The sequence below is a fragment of the Emydura macquarii genome, unplaced genomic scaffold (genome assembly GCF_026122565.2).
Source record: "Emydura macquarii macquarii isolate MOO-44397 ecotype Brisbane River unplaced genomic scaffold, CSIRO-AGI_Emac_v2 contig_554, whole genome shotgun sequence".
Lineage (NCBI taxonomy): Eukaryota > Metazoa > Chordata > Testudines > Chelidae > Emydura > Emydura macquarii.
In genome coordinates this window covers 10,638,649-10,659,811 of record NW_027130691.1, presented here as the reverse complement: position 1 = coordinate 10,659,811, position 21,163 = coordinate 10,638,649, and the positions used below count along the sequence as shown (strand labels likewise).

The window sequence follows — 21,163 nt, the reverse complement described above, 5'->3', positions numbered from 1 at the left end:
CAACTTAACATGTTCATTCACAGTCATCACACGTGGGGGAAAATTTGTGCATGGTACACCTCTCAAAAAGAATGAAATCCAAAGGGGATGGATAGCTTTTCTGTTTCGGGTGGGGATATTTGCTATGTATATGTACAGAACCTAGCACATGGGGACCCGATTTCGGTTGAGGCTTCTATCTTCTTCTGTAATACAAATAATTATAATACTAAAGTGAATATTCTACAGAGATGCAGAAGTGAGGGAGGCTGGTTTGGTAAACCAGAAATATCAGGAGGTCCAGTGATTCAGGTGCTAGTCTGAGACTCAGTAGATCTGGAGTCAATTCCCTGCTGCCCCACAGATATCCTTTGGGACCTTGGGCAGGTCATTTAGACCCTCTGGGCCAGGTTTTCAAAGGTATTTAGGTGCCCAGTGAGATTTTCAAAAGTGCCTAAGCAGGTTAGTGACTATTAATTGCAATGGGAGTTAAGTGCCTGACCAGTTTTGGTGCTCTTGAAGGTCTCATTAGGAGTCTATCTGTATCTTTAGGGATCTAAATACCTTTCAGAATCTGATATTCTGTGCATCAGTTTCCAGTCTCTAAAATGGAGCTAATATCTCACAGGAGTATTGTGAAAATAAATACCTTAATAGATTGTGAGTGCTGAGCTATATGTTAGTGGGGGCCACAGAAGTACTTAAATAGATTGACCAGAACTGGGAGGATGTTCCATGCATTAAAAGACAGTGTGAGAAAAGGCATCTAAATGTATTAGTAACATTAGGGCTGCACAGATTGGCTTTTCGAAGATTTTGCACTGGCTCATGTTCAAAACCTGGGCTAACCTCTCCAGTTGCCTGATAGACTTTCATTAGGTTCACCTTGCCTCGTTTTTGTTGGGTATATCTAATTGCTTTTTAGATAGGCATAGTAAAATATGACCCGCATGCCTGGGCAGTAATGTGGTGGTGTGAAGGATTTGGAATGTACATGTCACCAGCATTAATGTGATGAGGTAGGTAATAGGCCCCATTAAACCACAATTAAATAACTGCTGCTTTCTGGTGCCTTTGCTGTACCATTTGGATAGAATAATAAGTAATTATTCTTTCTATATGTACATTCATGTTTTTCTCCCCAGTAGGCTGTGTTTGTCCAGTCCTTTGATCTCTAAAACGAGGAACATAATATTGTTAATCCAGACTGTATGATGATACAGAATCAGATAAGACAGTGCTTCACCAGCAAATTTTATTTTGAGCCTGTGCAATGGAAGTGGGAGTTAACTATTGATGCAGTTTTCCTAATCATTTATCAAGAGCTTGTGTTCTGAATAGATTTATTAAACTTGTGATGATTGATAATGCACAGGTTTCTGTTACCTGTCATAATATGTTTGCTAACACTCTAGGAATCAGATGCTAGCAAGAAGACTTACTATTATAGAACAAGAAGAAATATGACTCTATTCATCAGTGCCAAAGGAGATGTTGTGATTGTGCAACAGATTAACGTGCAGTTTGGTAATATGTCTTCTACAGTGCCTTTGGCGTCTGATCCAACTCCAGTGCAGTGCAGGAGGAGTCTCTCCACTGACGTTAATGAGAATTGGTTCAGACCTTTGTAGACAATGGGTCAGATTCAGTGAAGGTAGTGCAGTTGGACTGATATACATCAGTGGACGTTTTGGCCTATTATACTGGAATGTGTATAGGAAATCGTTGTCCTAATAAGGATTGTTTACATTGGTGTGTGTGTGTGGGAGTAAGGATTGTAGGGACCTAATATAGCCAGTGTGGTACACTGGTGCGTTTTGCCTGCCCAACATAATGGTTAACAAAAAGTTTTGATGGATTCACAAATCTGGAGCAAACTTCATTAAAGTTCACAATGAAAACTGAAAGGGAGATCAAATGAGGTTAGCAGGAAATTACTGACTGCTACAGATTCCTTTGAGGTTTCTTAAAAGCCTGTGGCTCTCCCTGACTAGACTCAGATAACTGAATTTGTGATTGGCAGGATAAAACTCAAAATAATTCTGTGCTAGACTTCTCTCTCGGTCTCTCACTTCTGTACAGTGAAAAACACCTATGTATTATTTGAGGGAATCGATCCTCATTCCACAGTATCTTCTCTTGACTCCCTTCTCTCTCACCTTTTTCTCTCTGTTGACCTTACCGGAAGCCCAGGCTCAGGCATACCTCTCATACAAAGGATCACACTCTAGCACCTTTTAACTGAGGAGCATAAAACACTTTACAAATGTTAATTAATCCTCAAAAACGCCCTGGCACACAGGAAAGAGAGAGACTGATAACATTTTACCCACTACTGAAATGAAATACAGCCGGCTCTGATGTGGTACACAGCATTCATTTAACAGTGTGCAGGAATACTCCACAACAGTTTAAGACAAGAAGTACAAATGAAAATGCAGGCATTGATTAGGTAGACAGCCTATAAAATTGCAATTTGGACAGGACACTAATGTCCTGGGATCTTTAATGGCCATACGACCATCTGAAAAACACACATCTTGCATCAGAGCACCCCCTACTGCTTTAAAAACGGTGTCAATTCAAGTATCGACTCAGAGGGATCAGTCAACATATATTTATGTATTTTACACTGTGAAATATAACCTTCACATATGATTTAGCCTCTCCTGCATTTGGGAAGTTATCCCAGTTGAACGTTTTTATTTTTTTAAGATCATGACTAATGTTAGCTTGGGTAAACTTTCCAAATATAGGAAGAGCTTAAGTAACCATAACACTAGCTGCACCCCCACCCCTAAAAAAAACAAAAACCAAACCCCAAATCCCTGTATAGTTCATTCAATTTGTTGTAAACCCAGGATAGAGTTTTCACTATATGTTTCCTAAAATTGCACCATTTCACTGTACAATGATAGTTGTAGCGACCTAGTTTATAAGGACCCAGAAACACAATTTAGGCTTGTCCAAATGCACTGAGAGTTTTTAAACCTATTGATTAAATATGTGAAATTCAGGCAGTAATTTGATATAAACTGGGACCCCAGTCATGAAATACTAAAACCGATGCTTTAACTGAATTTCACCATATTCTCATGGGCATTGAGATTTTACTTATGTGTAATCTTCTGTGCTGTCCATTTGTGAAACCTACCTGCCCCATTTGCAATTAATATGTTTATTTTTTTAAATTTAACTAAACTATAGCCTAAACAGCAGCTCCCAATTGGATTCATGGGCCACCTCTGGTTTATGAAGCACTTGCTAGTGGCCTGCAGACAGCTAATTGGTCAGGGAAGGATTAATTAGCTAATAATTGAATAGGCCTTTATAAATGCAATGCATTGTACATGTACTAAGATCCCAAAGTGCTTGAATGCTTTGCTGAATTGGGTCCTAACTGTTGTTGTTACTGGATTTGAGCTTTAAGACTAAATACGTTTTATGCATATTCTCTTTGAATTGCTGATGGCAGAAACTTTCCTCAGCTTTTTAGTCATCATTTCCTTCAGGCCTTAGTCTTAAATATTTCTTCCAGTCCATTGCACTAATTAAATGTCCGTATCTTATTACAATGAAATTGAACATTTTTTCATCGGCAGGTAACACTGTTTTTCCAATCAGCAAACAACCCCATTAAAGCAAATTTTAACTATTGCCAGTTTTTAAACTTTTGAGTTGAATGTCGTTGCACATAATTTCCCATCTCCTTCCTCGCTGTGGCAAAATTCTGTTCCATTTAACTCCTTTAGCACAAAATGTATTGCTGGAAACAATTTTTTGTCACTTAACTTGGCTGATTTTAATGGCCATTTATCAGGGTTTTTTTTTTTTTTAAATAATCAGCTGAAAATAGCTTTAGTTTAATTAGCTGATTTAGACAACATTTTTCATTTGATCATTAAGATTAACATTTTATAAACCTGATTTAATAATTAAAACTAAATTTCATACATCATTTTGAAACATTAATGTATTAATGCTATTTTTAATTAATATATAGCTAGAGACAATCAGCCATTTTGTTTTGTACTTGAATTTTTGAAGAGGCCTGTCATGTAGCATCTCGGGGTCCTTCTCTTAGTTTATTTAAGCAATGACAAAATTTTTCAGTATTTCTGTAAAGCCGCACTCCTCATTCTCACCTAATCCAAAATTAAAATCCTCGATTTTAAAGGTTACCCTACCCAGAAGTGATGTAGCAGGTGACCAGCCATATTTGTTTCTGAACTGTTACCTTAAAAAGAATCTTTATTAAATGAGAGTTTCAGTGAAACCATAAAGTTGATTTAAGAACAGTTAATTTACTTCATTTCCCCATGTATCCCTGCTGCCAGTCACATCACTATAAATTAGCAGATTTATCCAATTTTTGAAGAGAGACAGAAATGAACATGAGCTGTAATAGGGCTTTAAAAATGAGTTTTAGTTTGGCTTCGGAAACTGCAATAGACCCCTATATTTCTCTCTCAGAGATAACAGATAAAGAATAAGGGAACCAAAGCTGCAGTTCTTTCCCAAAATCAGGCCCTGCATGTTTAGGTTTGACCTTTCAGATCATTCTTAAGCCCACATTCCTGTTTACATCTACAGTTTTGCAGGTGCCATCAATGTGTAGCTACCTATAACAGACATGCAGATATACTTGGGGACACAGATGTCAGTTTATTATGGGCTTGTCTTGTCTTCCTCATACTGGTATTTCCATTGACTTTAATGGGACTACTTACCTTAGTGAGGCAAGCAGTATTTTCCCTAAATTATTCCTTTGATGCAGGAACAGATTCTGTTACCAGAAAACTGGTTTCCACTTCAAAGCTTGCACATGGTTGTTTTTCAGCCCCTCTGCAGCTTTACAGACTTCCTCAACATAGTTTTAAGATAAATTTTTATTAAACTGGCCTCTAACGTGGCACAATAGAAGATGAATTAGAGCTGAATTTGCTGGTGGAGAAGCTAAAACCAACTTCTGTGAGGGATGCTATATTGACAGACATCGTTTGCAAAGTTTGGAACTGTTAACAATAGCTTTATCCTTCTCACGTTGCTGTATGGATGGAAGGTCCCATCTGGATAGTACAGGAATGTCTTAGGGATCTCAGTAAGGAAAAAATGGTCCTGGAATGGAAAAGGGTGAGAGCCACCAAACTAGGATTTTAAGAATTTATCTATTAAATTGCACTTTGCAAAACAAAAGGGAAAGCGATCTACTATGTAGCAAAAATACATTTAAAAACAACTTTAAAAAAAACCCTGCAGCCTAAAGGTGTGTGGTTATCGCATAACAAAACAGCTCTCATTCTCTTTCAGGTCTGAATCATAATCCAATCAAGACATATTTGAAGTGAACCCTAAATGTTGCACTCTCAGTAACATTGACACAATGTGTCTGGTTGCATTGCAGCATTTTGTGACTCGTTTTATTTGACTTCAATGAGACTACTTATGCTTAAAGATAAGCTGCACATTGTTAGTGTGGGGCCAGTGTCTACAGCATTTTGCTGGATCTAGCATAAACTTCAATGGACTTTGGTTTAGATCCATCAGTGGCATTTTGTTGCGTTAACAGTTCATAGATTCATATAGTGCTGACTCTGATTACTGTACATTTCTCATTGTTCTGTGTTCGTTGGCATTAAACTTGATTTAATTGTATTTTATCTGAATATAAGACTATAAAAAGTATAATTTAAAAGTATCATGTTCAGGCAAACCTGTAGTTATGTGTTATTCTAGTGCAGACTGAAGGTGGTATGACTGAGTAACCTGGTTTCTTCCTCTTTTAATTGTAAAAAAGGCTCAGGTTGAAGCCAAGAAAGAACATGAAGGTGCAGTTCAACTGCTAGAGGTAAGAAAGCCATCCTTGATTCTTGTTGCCGTTATACCAGTTCCTTTCTCATTGTAGTTGTTTAAGACCATGATCGCTTAATTCATGAGTAAATATTCCTCTTAATTTTTAAGTCATTTATGCTCTAGAGGATGCAGTTATGATCCAATGGCTAAGGCACTGAATCGGGAGTCCAGGAACCCTGTGTTCTCTTACAACCCATAACTTCACGTCTCTGCGCCTGAGTTTCTGCATCCATAAAATGGAGATAATGATACCTTTCCTTGTATACTGCTTTGGGATCTATGAATGAGAAGTGCTATTATATAAGTTTTATTGTTTATTTTCCATGATTCCATTGCAATAGAGTCAGAGGTCAGTTTTGAGATCATAACAGTTAATGGTAAAGGTGAGATTGCATAAGCAACATGTGTCCATTAGAATTCCTTCTATTCATCTATCAGGAGAAAATAATACAGAAATATATGTTTTAAATTTCTTTTGTTTTTACTTAAAATCAAGCTTTTTACACATTTCACCATAAATCCCTTAAAATTCTGCCTACCATTCAAGAGGAGGAGAATAGAGGAAAAGGGAAAATTTAAAAAAAATCCATATTTGTCTCATTAACAACTTATAGCAATTATGACCTTGCACAGGGCATTTCCTGGGCATTAATCGCTGACTGGGCTTGTGAACGTTGGGTTGTACCTCAGACCTTCTGTTTCTTCAAACTGGTCATTAGTCCACATATATTCATCTGCTGTGCTAACTTTTTTACCTCCCAGCCTGGTTAATTTGACATGTAAGGTGGCCCATAATGTTATATTGGTCCAAGGCCAGTGACAACCCAAGACAGCAGAAATTAGAGCTGGTCGAGAATTTTTCAACAAAACATTTTTTCTTCAGAAAATGCCAGTTTGTTGAAACTGAAACTGTTTGCAGGAAAGGATCAATTTTGACAAACTTCTAGTTTTGAAAAAGGTTTTGGGGAAAAAGAGTTTTGAAATTGTTCAGATTTAAAATTCTGTTTTCTCTGTTCTAAACAATTTTTTTATTTTGAAATATAAGCTAATTATAGTGTAATAAATAATAAATAAATCTGTAAATAATAAAATCTGACCAAAAAAAATCAAAATCCAATCGAAACATTTCAATTGACCTGAACTAAAAAAAATGTTTGGATTGTTGGTTTGTAAAAATTTTCAAAATTTTGACATTTCATCCTGATTCAGAATGAGAGAAACTTTTTTAATCTCAAAAAATTTCCCAGGATGGGAAAACTGTTTCCCACCCAGTGCTAGTAGAAATGTATCTGCCAGAGTGTGATTAAAAGATCATTGAAGCCAATGGTTGATGTTTGGAAGCATGGAATATCTCCTGCAAGGTGACAGGTGCCCTCAACTCTCATTGACTTCCCTAGCAGTCAAAGGTGCTCAGCACCTCACAGGTTCTGGCCCATAGTAGCTGAAAAGATTGTGAAGATCTATATTATTAAATGTGCATGGGTACTATGAATAAGTCCCTGTGACAAGCAATACCTCTAAGTTATTTTCAGTACTGGTCACTACATAGTCTGGTTTTAGCTTCCTATTGTGTTATTTGTAGCACTTGAATGGGTAACATATATAAGATAATATATGTGAAATAGCAAAATGACACTCTTAGTACAGCCAGATTTCTTTTTATTGTTCTTCATTTCTATTTCATACATAATAGGTTGTCAGTGATGAGTAACAAACTGTTCCTTTCTACCGGAGACAAATATCACACAAGTCACTATGAATTAATAACCACTTAATAATATATAAACTCATCAGAAATGTATGATACCCATAAATAGCCTGAGTAAATAAATGGCTGCAGCTATTTAGAAAAGAATGTCTTGGCACTGTGTTTTGGAAAAAAGATATGTTTTTGTCCTCCCTTTCTTCTGTGCAGCCCAATCTTCCATCCATGCACTCACCTCCTCATGTGTTGATGGAAGACAGAACTTTTTGGTATAGTGATCATTTAAAGAAGGTTCTGTTTAGTTACTTTATTTATGTACTATTTCCTTTAAAAATGTGTATTTCTCCACAGGAAAAGCTTTGCTCATATACTTGCACTATCATCATATAAATTAAAATTAATTTAAAAAAAAAATAATTGAGTACCTTCTGGAAAGTGTCATACAAGGGGAAATAAATGGAAATAAAGCAGACAAGTGATGATATATATGCCTTGGAAGCCAATCAAAATTCCTGTTTACCTGATTTGTCTGCTACCTCTGATTTGCATAACCCCATCAAACAAAGTTTCTTGGCCTTTTGTTTTATATTTCACTATTCATTTTACCATTGCGTTTATTTAACCTGCCTTTTGAGATTCAAGATCAACAGCAGTATTGATTTCTGAAATGAATTACAGTGTGACTTACATTAATGCATGTTTTTACATGTGGTACCTGATTCAATATATTTTGTTCTGAAATGTAAAAAAAGTGTTCAAAAGTGTATTTTATTTCTTTCTTTATTTCACATCTCTTTGTTTACTGTGTCTTGTTTGGAATTTATTGCTTTGCACTTCACCCAGAACACCTTGGACAGCATGCAGGTATTTTAGGGCATAAATTCCCCCTTCCCCATCCTTACACCCTTCCATTCAAAATGTATGTGATAGTCCTGCCTTTCCTTGCATGGAATACATGATAGAACCATTGTTATGCAAGCATGCTTGGCATTGCTGTTGTTACAACCAAGGAGGAAGCAAGTCAAATGACTAAAGCCAGCAGCTCTTTCTGCAAGAAGTTAGCCTTTGAACATGGTGGCATGATTAGTTTATGTCAGCTCAGATACCAAACTTGAAGTGATGTTCTTATGAGTATGCTTAGTAAGAATGGTTCGGTGTTTTATGCAAAGGTGTGACTGTCACACTGCGTGGATTGTGTCTGAATTCAGATTGCCTTCTTTGTTAATGTAAAGGACTTTATTTTTAGTTAATAAAGGACTGTATTTTACAATGCAGTACTTTTAAGAATGTGTTCACCTGTGGCTAAATTATTCAGCCACTCCCTAAAAGGCACTGCTGCTACATGAAAAGGTAAAAACTACAAAATGATATCCTGGTAGTAGAGGATGTGATTTCATAATTAGCCTGAATTCAAACTGTCCACCTGGAAAGTTGCTCATCTAGTCTTATGTGTGACTTGTGCAAACAGTAGCTACCTTCTAATAGAAGAATTCCGCTTCATTCTAGATTTTAGAAACCATTTTAGACTTTAGAAGCAATGCTGTTCATTATAAATAATGTTTATATAAGAAGTTTTGAAAGTCAGAAGTGAAATAGATTCAACCCAGGCTGCAGTGGAAAATGGCTTTCTCACAAAACCACTGTACAGTATGGCACAATAAGTGGTCTCTAATTTAGGGAAACCTGGGACTAATATCTGAGCTGGATTGATAGCGCTAGGCAATGGAGTGTGAAATTCACAAGTGATGCTTAGGTCCTGTGCTGCTTATCTGCACTGGGATACTTTGATGTGGAGACAGAAACAGTGAGACGCCCATCAGCATGTGGTTAAATGTGGAGGCAGCAACTTTATTAAGCTATTAACCAATGAGGAATCACTGATTGAGCTATCCAGCAAGATTGTTCCAGTGTGGAATTCAAGTAGGCACAAATGACCCCATTCTCTACAAACCTGAGGGTGGAGTATAAGGGCAGTGCCCCTCTACATATCCCAGCTTGCCCAGGAATCCTGGCAGGAAGCCAGAGTCCCAACTCCTTCCCTTCCTCCTCACCAGAAATGGAGAGGTGCGAAGTGGGAAATCCCTTGCCGTGCAAGACGTGGCAGGGTATACCCTCACCACACCATGTTGTGTTCAGGATCCATGCCCAGTAAGCCCATTGGATTACAAGGACCTCACATCAGACTTTTTTTTAAACCCACCAACCCCTGGAATCTGCCAAAGTTGCAACAAATGTAATGTTATAAATACCAAAACTGGGCCACTGGGATGCTGGAGGGAAGATGAAAAAACCCACCCAGCCATTTGCCTGTTTTACCATGTGGGGAAAATCCCTTCCAGCCTCCAAACAAAATTTAATGATCTGCATAGCCCCCGGCATGAGAGGAGATCCAGCATACTTGATGAAGGTGGAAAAGGTTGGGGCTGGAACAAAACCAAAATGATCCAGCCTTTGCAGGTAGGAGCCAATCAGTTGGCCTGTCCTAACCCCAGCTATCCAGTAGCAGCAGGAGCAGGCAGGACAGGCTCAGGGCCTGAGAGCCAAATTTTCCAGGTATGGAAGGCTGGCACATGTGTCCCTGGTGCTCCCAGACCCACAATTTACACACCCCATTCAGCAAGGTGAGCATTTTACCTCCAGTGCTTCTCTACAGTATGTCTAGCTCTGTAATCTCCATCCCACTTACACAATGATTTAGCAAGCACAGACTTTACTGTCAACAATTTTTAATTAAACATTTGATTTAATTTGAGATTTTCTGTTTGTTGAACCTGATAGGACACTGGCTTTACATTTGGGCTCCTGCCCCTTTTATTATTTCACATTTTCTGGGCTGAGCAATGTATGTGGAGTTTTCTTGTAATGTAGATTTGTAAACTGAACTGCAGAAGTAACTTCATACATTGCTATGCTAGAGGTGGTGAACCAAGTCCCCATTGAAGTCAATGGAAAGATTCTTATTCACTTCAATGAGAGATGAATCAAGCCTATGGATGAAATTCACCTCCATGCCAAGGGCCAGCTTAGTGCTTATGCATGTCCTCTATGCAGGATGAATGCTATCCCATGTGTGTAAATTCTAATGCATCAAGATAAGACTATATCTGAAGTGTAAAATGTGCATTCTATATTTCCCAAAAACTGTCAGTGGTGTGACACTGTGTAACTGTCTACGCCTGATCGGTTTCTTTAAGCCATCAGAGAACTAGAGCAGAATATACAAAACTAATGTTGAAGCTGATGGAAGGGATTTTTTGCCATATACCATATGAATATCTTTAAACATAAATTTTCACATTAAAGCAAACTTGAAATCAGAATACTTTATGATTTGTACAAAAAGCAATTTACTTTTCTTGTGATTTCCTATATTTCCCTTGCTGCTATTGGTAACTCAGCATACATGTTATGAGTTTGCTCCATCACACTCCGGCTTCTGTTTTATCCTCCAGTGGAATCATAATCCTTTGTTTTTGATGTTCACAGTTTATTGGAGATCTGCATTTTTTGAAGTTTAACTCAACCTCAATTTTTGTGGCTTATTAATCACTAGTTATACTATACAAGGATTATTTATATAATTGGCATTGTTGATGGAAAAATAAAATCAATATGTACATGTGAATCAGGGTGCTTTCCTCCTTGATTTATGAATCCAAAGTCTTCCAGGTTATGTCAGAAATGCACCTAATGTCTGAGTACTTGAAAAATGAGTACTGAGTCATTTTTCCATCTGATTCTCCAATACAGCAGAAAGTGGGGCAAAAGTCTTGTAGCCAAGTAGATCCCTGACACACCTTTCCTGTCTTTGATACATAAACTCATCTGCATTTATGCTTGGGAAATGAATTCGAGAGCCACCTGTTTCAGAGGGCAGCTGAGAGATCATCAAAGCTTGTTGTAAACTGCCCGCTTTTGATCAAACTCTGCCTTGTTTTCAAGATCTGAAACTGGATTTTCAAGAGTTCAGTTCCAGTTTAGATACCTAAATTAAGTGGCCAGATTTTCAAAAGTGCTCAGGACCCAGCAGCCCCCTTGGTTGTCAAAAGTAATGAACAGTTTTGAAAATGTGGCTACTTCGTTTAGGTGCCAAAATGGAAGCTGTTGAGTCCTAAGCACTTTTTGAAAATCTGGCTTTTGAACCCTACATTTTTGAAGGAGAGACACAATTACAGTGGATCACATCTTGAACATGGAAGGTGATATAAATCATTCCAATTATTCATTTAAAGAGAGAATTTGGCACTAAACAAACAATGCATATTAGAAATCTTCCAAATCGTAAATATGTACTATGAAAACCAAGGTAAGGGTTGAAAGAACTCTCAGAAATCACATCACTGGATTTTTATTTCTTCATATTATTAATCCCCGTTTCCTTACTGACAAATCTCTGCTGCTGTGATCTCTTTCCCTGACAACTTTGTCAAATGTAAACCTCTTTAAAGATGAAACGTGCTATATAAAGAACTCAATATCCTCTTATTGTAACATACCATACTACCCCCACTTGCTGTAGGATTTCAGAGCAGAGACTCCAGAAGTTTATGATCCTGCAGATGGCTCTTATTTAATAGAAGATAAAAAACAGTGTAAACAGTGATTTATCAATATGGAATATGGCTAATTGATCAATCTAGAGCTTTTATTAGGGTTTTTTATGTTGCCAATCACTTCACAGATAAATTAGGTCTTCGTAGCATGGTCCCTAAAGGATTTCAAGGGACTTTAGCTTTTCTCCCTTCTCTGGTTCAGAAGTTTCTGCTTTTGCTTCTTTCCTTCTCCCCTTCGCCTGCTAATTTTGTTGTGATGGGAAAGTTTTGTCAAAAAAGAGTGTGTTGCGGTGCACTCTGACTCTGGTCTATGGAAGTTCATTCTACAGCCAGTCACTGTCATTGTAGAGCTATTTGTCTGTGGCTCCCTCATGGTGTTGTGAACTGTATCGTCCCAGAGGAGCACAGCTATCTTGGTGAATGGTGGATGAAACGTAGTCATTGATGTAGCTGAGTCCTGACCTGTTGATGGCTCTGATGATCAGGACAAAAGCCTTGAACTATCAACAGCAGCAGATTAGGAGTGAGTGGAAGCATCAGTGCATAGGGATAAGGGGAGAAGCACGTTCTGCACAAGCTGGAACCTCGATGTTGATGCTACCTTTAGATCCAAAGACAGTGAGTCACAGTCCCCTTCTGGCAGTGAGAGGTGAAGTTTCTTAGCAAGACATTTTTCTCAGCTGGTCTTCTAAGCTATGTATTGTTTGGAATAGGATCCTGAGGGTTCTCACCAATTTGAAAAATAGGAGACAAAGGACATAGTGACCCTGGCTAGTTCTTCAAAGTGTTTCTTCAGTTTTGCCCAGATTGTGTCTGAGCCAACTACTCTTCAGCCAGGAGCTGCTCTCTTCTAGGCGTGGTGACATCCTCATGATGGTGTTGATTGCAGTTGGGTGTTATCAATGTATTGTTGGCAGCTCAGTCTATGGTGTCTCACCACCTCTTCCAGGGAGTCTCATTTTGATATTGAAGAGGACAGTGGCAAAGTAGCTTCCAAAAGGTCTCTATAAGCGAGGGCAATTGAGGAAGTGGAGCTCTTGCCTATTACCACACTTTGAGCCTCGTTGGAGAGGAATGACTGAAACTGTACCAATGCTAGGCCTTCTATTCCAGCCTTGTCATGGAGACAGGTCAACATAAAGATGTGAGTGACTGCATTATAAGTTACTTAGAGGTCAAGTCGTATGAGCTTCTAGATGGGGGCTCCTTCCTTGGCCATAAGAATGTCCTCTTTTAGTGCCACCAGGGCTGTCTCCATGCTTTGTTGTGTGGCCATGTGAAGTACAATTGGGAAGCATCCAGGATGTTGGCAGATGCCATGTGATGTTGGAATGTGGTTGCTAATATTTCTCAATGAGTTGGAAATGGGAAGGGAGCAGCAGGGTTGTAGTTGGGCAGAGTATATGCTGATTGTGGTTTTTGGCAGCAGACTGTAACATTTTTTACAGGGAGGTTGGCATGTTTACTTCTCTGAAGAAATTGTCTGTGGTTTCTGTTACCAACGGGCATACTTATAATAATTTAAATATTTCTGTGTAGCTTTTTGGTACTATTTTGTCACAGTATTTGTTTCATACGCCCAGAAACATTCCTGACTTGTAGATTTTCCCAGATATCTTTTCAAACAACTGTGGCTGATCCTTTAATTTCAGTAAGAACTCAGTGACCTTTGCCATTTAGCAGCCTCTTCTGACCCATTTTATTTAGCTTTAGAAGGACAAGAGCATTAACTTAAAATCAGATAATTGTAAATGAAATCTACAAAGCTTTTCAATATACATCAGAAACCAGCAAAGAACATCAAGTATTTACAAGAGTATTTTATGTTAGAATGTCTACATTCGCATTTGTTAGCAGATTACCAGTGTGTTATTTAAAGCCATTTTTGGTATTTGCCATGAACAGTCATTTTTACATAAATCTGCTCATAAATTAAGTCGTTTAAAATATGACATCTAATATTAAAGATGGTGACATGAAAAGAGTGAATCAATTATTTAGCTGTGTTTAAGTAATGAGTCAGAGATTATCACTGTTCAACCAGATTTACTTGTGTAATTTTCTGAAGGTCTGTTTTGATTTCTGTAGACATCATTTTGGCAGGGTGAAGTTCACCCCTCTGTAGAAGGTCAGCATAAAGTCTGCGCAGCACTGAAATCTCCCTAAAATCCTCATAATAGGTCTTAAATGGGACTTAAGTGGTGTATAGGCCTTGGGCTGAGCCCCTGCACAGATTTGAGTTTCATCTTTAGCTATTTACAGTCAAGCAATCAATTGTTTAGCATTAGAAAACAACCAGCTCTCAGTTTTATTGCAAGTTTCATGTTACTTTTTCCCCTTAAAGCATCAGCTCTGTGATTGTATCAGAATCTCATCTTTCATTTTAAAAATAAAAAGCTTCTAGCCCTCCAGGTTGCCAAGAAAAAGTTGAAAATATGAACGCTAATGCCTCAAAACCCAAAAGGCAAATAAAAAGAACCCAATTTGTATTTGTTTATTTTGAAATCTCATGACTTTTCAGGGACTGGCTCTGGAAAGCTTCAGGGTATTTCTTGCACACAGAGTTGATAACTGGTCCTAAAGTGCTCCATTGGAAAGATGGGAATTCTAGAAACCGAAATCCTTTTACTGATGTTGCCCAGCTAATTTTCTTTTTAAATTGCATGCAGGAACCCTATTGCCAGTTTTCAACTAATTGCTAATAAGCAGCAAAGGGACAAATAGAAAAGGCTCATGTGTGGGTAGTCTAAGCCAACAGTGCAAGAATAAAGAATGAGAACGACTTTGTTTAGAACTCTTCACACTGTCTCTTGTCTTTTCAAATTATTCTCTCTTACTCCATTTAGGGGTACTCACATCAGCCAAATGCTTTCATATTTCCTTAGCAAGATTAAACCAATTTGCATTTTATGAATTTGAAGACATTAATTATACGTTCAGAATTGCTTGTATTTTTAGAAATATTTTATTAATGAGAAAATAATATTCCATTCTATACCAGGAAACTGGGACATTTTAATGCATGTTTTCTTCTAGGGTGTGTGGGGGAAACTACTGAGCACTTTAAATTACTGAGGCTCATCATCAATAGGGCACTGGAATGAATTCCATCGTTAGCTTTGCCATGAGTCATATAATTGTTTGGTGCCCATAGTGAGGCATATGGATGTAAGGCAGCTATGGTTTTTATGCAGAAACTTGTAGCCATTCAACTATCTTCCTCATGCATCACATGGAAAATTCTGCTCTTAAAAAAAATAAAAAAGTTCCAGTAGCAACAATTGAATGGGGGAAAAATGGATCTAATTCATATCCCGTTTACACTCGTTAACATGGCTGTTTTACTAGAGCTTTAGAGGGGAAGGGGGAAATGGGATGAAAAGAATATTGGTACATGATAACACATCAGATTGTGAAATAATGCATCAGATTGTTACAGAATTTCCACATAATTTCTGCTGTGTCACACCTGATGCCTCAGAATGTTTGTGTTACTTTCAAGCTAATGAGTAATACCCTGTTGGCTGGTGTCTGGATTACTTCTGGACAGTTTGACACATCTAGTTGTGTACATTAATTTTGAAATAGAATTCAGCCAACAGCAAGGCCAATGTTCTGCATGAGCCATTGCTGCTTTTCTATAAACATTAGCATAGCAATTAAGGAAGCTGCAACTTAATGACTAGGAATGGGCAAACCTCAACAAGAGATCCAGGATTTGGGATTGGTTTGGAGAAGCATTGAGGAGCTGTGCTGCTTTTCTAAATCGGTGACATTTGGGCTGAAAAGTTTAATAAGAGTCAGCTTTCTCTTGCAAACTTTCTAGCTGTGCCACTCCTGGTCCTAGCTGGAAACACTGTGAGAACAAGTTTTCTCTTGGTTGGAAATTGGTGGTGAAAATAATATTTATCTGAATATTGTAGACTCCCAAAGGATTTGACTCGAAAAATGTTTCAGGGGAGGAAAAGGCGGGATAAAGGATTTCCTTACAGATCCAAACTAGTTTGCCCATCCCTGCTTATTGATACTCTCTGAAGGTCTGATTTTACCACATCTCTCCGTGATCCCATTCAGATGCATCTCTTATGTTTTGGTTGTGCAGGCCAAAGTACGAGAGCTAGAGGAGAAATGTCGGACACAGAGTGAACAGTTTAACCTCCTCTCCAAGGAACTGGAGAAGTTTCGGCAGCAAGCTGGAAAGATTGATCTCTTGAGCAGTAACTCGGTGGCATCCTCAGATGTCCCTGGCTCCCCTAGTAAAACCCTGTCCCAGTTAATGAATGGAATAGCCACCTCCATAGGTAAAGGTAAGAACTGGCACTTTTATTTGAAGGAATTTACTGAATTAGGGTCAAATTTAACCCTCATATGAACAAATCCCATTGGTGAAAATGGGATTTGCTTGTATGTGTGTGAGAACCAAATTTGGACATGATTCAGCTCGGTTACCCTGGGACAATTTCTGAGTAGCTCTCTGGCTTCATTGGAGTAAAAATTTGGCCAAACAATCATTCCTTATTCTTCAGTACATCTCAAAATGTTTCATAAGGGAGGTCCATATCATTGTCCCCATTTTACTCTTTTCCCATCATTGTGGTTTCTGAAAGAGGCATGTTGAGTTTTTACCACTTCTAATTAGCTGAGTTTGCTTACTGCTGCTCATGCATCAACAATTTTCAAAGATTGAGGCAGTATCATTGGTCATGAGGTTATCTGAGGATATTTGGAAGGGATCCAGAATGTAAATTTCACCCAGCTGCCTGACTGTCAGTGCTGAAGAGTGTGGTAATTATGTATACAGTGTCTAGCACAACAGAACCTTGGTCTTCGGATGGGGCCTCTAGGTGCTGTGGCAATGCAAATAATACATAATTAAACATAATGCATAATCAGTGACATTTGTTCTCTGTCATGGATTCGCTTTCTTCCTATCCCTTATTTTGTACTTTTTTTTTTTGAAGGCTAGGCTGCAATTAAGTTAACAGGCCAGATCATCAGCTGCTGTAAATCGATTTAGCTTCATTGAAGTCAGCGGAACTACACCAGTTTACACCAGCCGAAGATCTGGCCCCAAGCATCTCCTGACTGAGTTTTGTGGATTTTGTCACAAGCAAAACTACATACATTATAGGAAAAAAGGATCTGTCAGTGGAGGAATTTTCCATGATGCAAGAAGATAAACCAGTTGAAAAGAAAATGAATTCTGGACAATTGGTGAACTGACATTTGGGGACCGATTAACACCCCAAATTGTAAATGTTTGTCAAGCGTCACTATGAGATACTAACATTGCAATAGAGGCTCCCAGCTGCAGCATTGCTGTGAGATAATTTTTCATGGCTTTATTGGGCTTTGAGGATTCCTGAACAATTGCTTTATAATAAATATGTTGAGAAGCTGGAAAAGTAAAATAGATTTGGGTTTTGTATTTCATCTTCCTGAGTTTCTAAGAAGGGCTGAGGAGGGAAAACCCATTTTTTATCTCCAGGAAAAGTGCTTCACGAATCATTTCCCTACCACTGCAGATGAGCAGCTATTTTCATTGAAGGCTGACAAACTTGATGTGAAGCCAAATCAAATGGAACAAGAAGACTTTCTTCTTTCAGTTCACTTCAGTGGTTTCTTTAGAGACTGTGGGACATTGTCATTTTTCTTTAACACAAAGGAGATGTGTTTGCGATATCACTCATTGTGGTGCATAATGGTTTATAGGCTTATGTATGTCTAGAGCATTCCTACCAAACGGTGAATTAGAAGGAAAATTCAGAATACCATTGCATGGTATCAATGGGAAGTCAATGGGATCTTTTTCATAATAAAGATTGCAGGATCAGGCTTTTGATGTCAAATAGTAACTATAATGGTGGGATTTTCAAAGGAAAATTAATTTTAAAGGGATTTAATTAGTTATCAGAATCCCCTTAGGTAGATATGCAAGGTTCAGTTTAAATCTCTAAAATCTGTTTAAATAGGCCCCAAATGTTCCAATAAGCAACTAAACTTTTGGGGGCCTAACTAAGTCAAACTCTCTCAACTTCTTGATGTTTGCTGATCACTAATTGAATGGTTAAGAACAATGCGTCTTCAAATAAAAGCTTTGAAAATATAGCATGGTTCTCTTTCCAGTCATTAGAGGTCTAATCCTGCAAAACGTTTACTCACACCTATTCAAATATGGGTTTACTCAAGTGAGCAATAGTAAGTCTTAAATTTGACCCAGTACTCACACCTGGAATATATCCATTGCTATCAATAAGTTGTGTTGATATCAATTTGGTCCATAATATTCAAGCAAGCAGACATCATTTTTAATTGTTGAAATGAGCCAGTTCATAGAATCACAGAATCATAGAGTTGGAAGGGATCTCAGGAGGTCATCTAGTCCAACCCCCTGCTCAGAGCAGGACTAACCTCAGCTAAATAATCCCAGTGAGTGTTTTGTCAAGCCGCAGTTTAAAAATCTCTAAAGATGGAGATTCCACCACCTCCCTAGGTAACCCATTCCAGTGCTTCACCACCCTCCTAGTGAAAAACTTTTTCCTAATGTCCCACCCTGCAACTTGAGACCGTTGCTCCTTGTTCTGTCATCTGCCACCACTGAGAACAGCCTAGCTCCATCCTCCCTGGAACCTCCTTTCAGGTTGTTAAAGGCTGCTATCAAACCCCCCTCATTCTTCTCTTCTGTAGACTGAACAAGCCTCGTTCCTTCAGCCTCTCCTCATAATCATAGTGCTGTCTCATCAAGCTGTCAGAATTAGGGGCAGAATTTTTTTATTGTTTCCTGGATAGGAGCGGACATGAGGACAGCTTTCAAAACAGAGCAAATGTCAGAAACAAGACCAAGTACCAGGGTGTTTTAATGTTCTTTCCCGGACACACAGAATAGTTCATAATTGATCAATCAATAGTAATGTGAGCAGAATGGAGGGTGTAACTGGTTCATGATCAGCCACTTTAAATATGATCAGTTTAATTGTGTCCTCAGACCTTTAAATTAAGAACTCTGTAGCTTTTCTTTGTTTTTTTCCTTGGAAGACCATTCTTGAAACTTCCTCCATTGGTCGGTTGCCAGCCGTGACAAAATGTAATGTGCCTTATGTATATGAGGCTTCCAGCAGCAGGAAAGTTTAGTTTAGTGTTTAGTAACTGAGGTATTATGGGTCCAGTTTCACTCCTACTGATGTCAAAGCTAAAGTCCCATCGACTTAAATGGGTGTAGGGCTAGACTCATAATACCTTAGTTACAAACAGCCTATACCAGAGCTCTTGGTGAGAAGGTCTGTGTATTTTGGCAGTTGATACATGCATTCAGGTTCTTTTATCCAACAAAAAAAGAAGCACAGTTGGCAAGACAAATCAAGCTTAAGAGACAGGGCTTGATGTTCTGAGTGAAATTCCACTCCCCTCCTTTCGTGCCTGTCAAGTGGTGCAAAGGGAGCAAACACTGATCATAAACCCTTGAGGTTCCATCTGATGTGGGGAGAGGGGAGATTCAGCTGATGAGTTAAATAACCTACAGCCAGATTATCAGGAAGTTGGGGCCCTTATTCACTCCAAAGTTAATACGATCAAAATAATGATGTTCCTTGGTATCCTTATTACCTGTGTTTTGGCACAATGCATTTCATACTATCATATCAATATTACACTTGCAAGTCTACTGACATAAGAACACCTATACTGAGTCAGACCAATGGTCCGTCTAGCCTGGTATTCTGTCTTCAGACAGTGGTCAGTGCCAGGTGCTTCAGAAGGAATGAATAGAACAGGTAATCATCAAGTGATCCATCCCGTCAGCCATTCCTAGCCTCTGGCAAACATCAATCCCAGCCTATCCTGGCTAATAGCCATTTAATGGACATAGCTATCCTCCATGAATGTATCTAGTTATTTTTTAAACCTTGTTATAATCTTGGCCTTCACAACATCCTCTGGTAACGAGTTCCACAGGTTGACTGTGTGTTGAGTGAAGATATACTTCCTTTTGTTCATTTTAAACCTGCTGCCTATTAATTTCATTTGGTGACCCCTAGTTCTTGTGTTATGAGAAGGAGTAAATAACACTTCCTTATTTACTTTCTCCACATCAGTCATGATTTTTATAGACCTCTATCATATCCCCCCTTAGTCATCTCTTTTCCAAGCTGCAAAATCCCAGTTTTATTCATCTCTCCTTCTCTGGAAACTTTTCCACACCCCAATCATTTTAGTTGCCCTTTTCTATACTTTTTCCAACTCCAGTATATCTTTTTTGAGATGGGAAGACCAGATCTGCCTGCCATATTCAAGATGTGGGCATACCATGAATTTATAAAGAGACAATATGATATTTTCTGTCTTATTATCTATCCCTTTCCTAATGATTCCCAAATTCTGTTATCTTTTTTTGACTGCCACTGCACATTGAGTGGATGTTTTCAGAAAACTATCCACAGTGACTCTAAGGTCTCTTTCTTGAGTGGTTACAGCTAATTTAGACCCCATCATTTTATATGTATAGTTGTTTTCCAATGTGCATTACTTTGCATTTATCAACATTGAACTTCATCTGCCCTTTTCTTGCTCAGTCATCCAGTTTTGTGAGATCCCTTTGTAACTCTTCTCAGTCTGCTTTGGACTTAACTGTCTTGAGTAGTTTTGTATCATCTGCACAATTTGCCACCTCACTGTTTACCCCTTTTTCCAGATCATTTATGAATATGTTGAACAGTACTGGTCCAGTACAGACCCCTGGGGATACCACTATTTACCTCTTTCCATTCTGAAAACTGACCATTTATTTCTGTCTTTTGTTTCCTATCTTTTAACCGGTTACTGATCCATGAGAGGATCCCTCTTATCCCATGACTGCTTACTTTGCTTAAGAGCCTTTGGAGAGGGACCTTGTCAAAGGCTTTCTGAAAATCTAAGTACACTATGTCCACTGGATCACCTTTGTCCACATGCTTGTTGACACATTCCCCCAAAGAATTCTCACAGAGGGGGCCCAAGCATAATTTTTTTGGGCCCACTACAAACTTGTAACATGGGCCCCCTCCCACACACATACCCATGGGGGTTGCAGCCTGGGCCG

General features: G+C 38.5%; 1 protein-coding gene across 2 annotated transcripts in view; it reads left to right on the top strand.

The window, feature by feature from the left end:
- The window catches only part of RIMBP2 (RIMS binding protein 2), a 271,038-nt gene that overhangs the window by 192,106 nt on the left and 57,769 nt on the right, over positions 1 to 21,163 (top strand). The window contains exons 7-9 of one of the 2 annotated variants that reach the window (XM_067539754.1): positions 5,777 to 5,827; positions 8,381 to 8,401; positions 16,193 to 16,397. In XM_067539754.1, coding sequence (XP_067395855.1) covers positions 5,777 to 5,827; positions 8,381 to 8,401; positions 16,193 to 16,397 — 277 coding nt within the window. The remainder of the gene's footprint in view (positions 1 to 5,776; positions 5,828 to 8,380; positions 8,402 to 16,192; positions 16,398 to 21,163) is intronic. The other variant, XM_067539753.1, reaches the window with a different exon arrangement.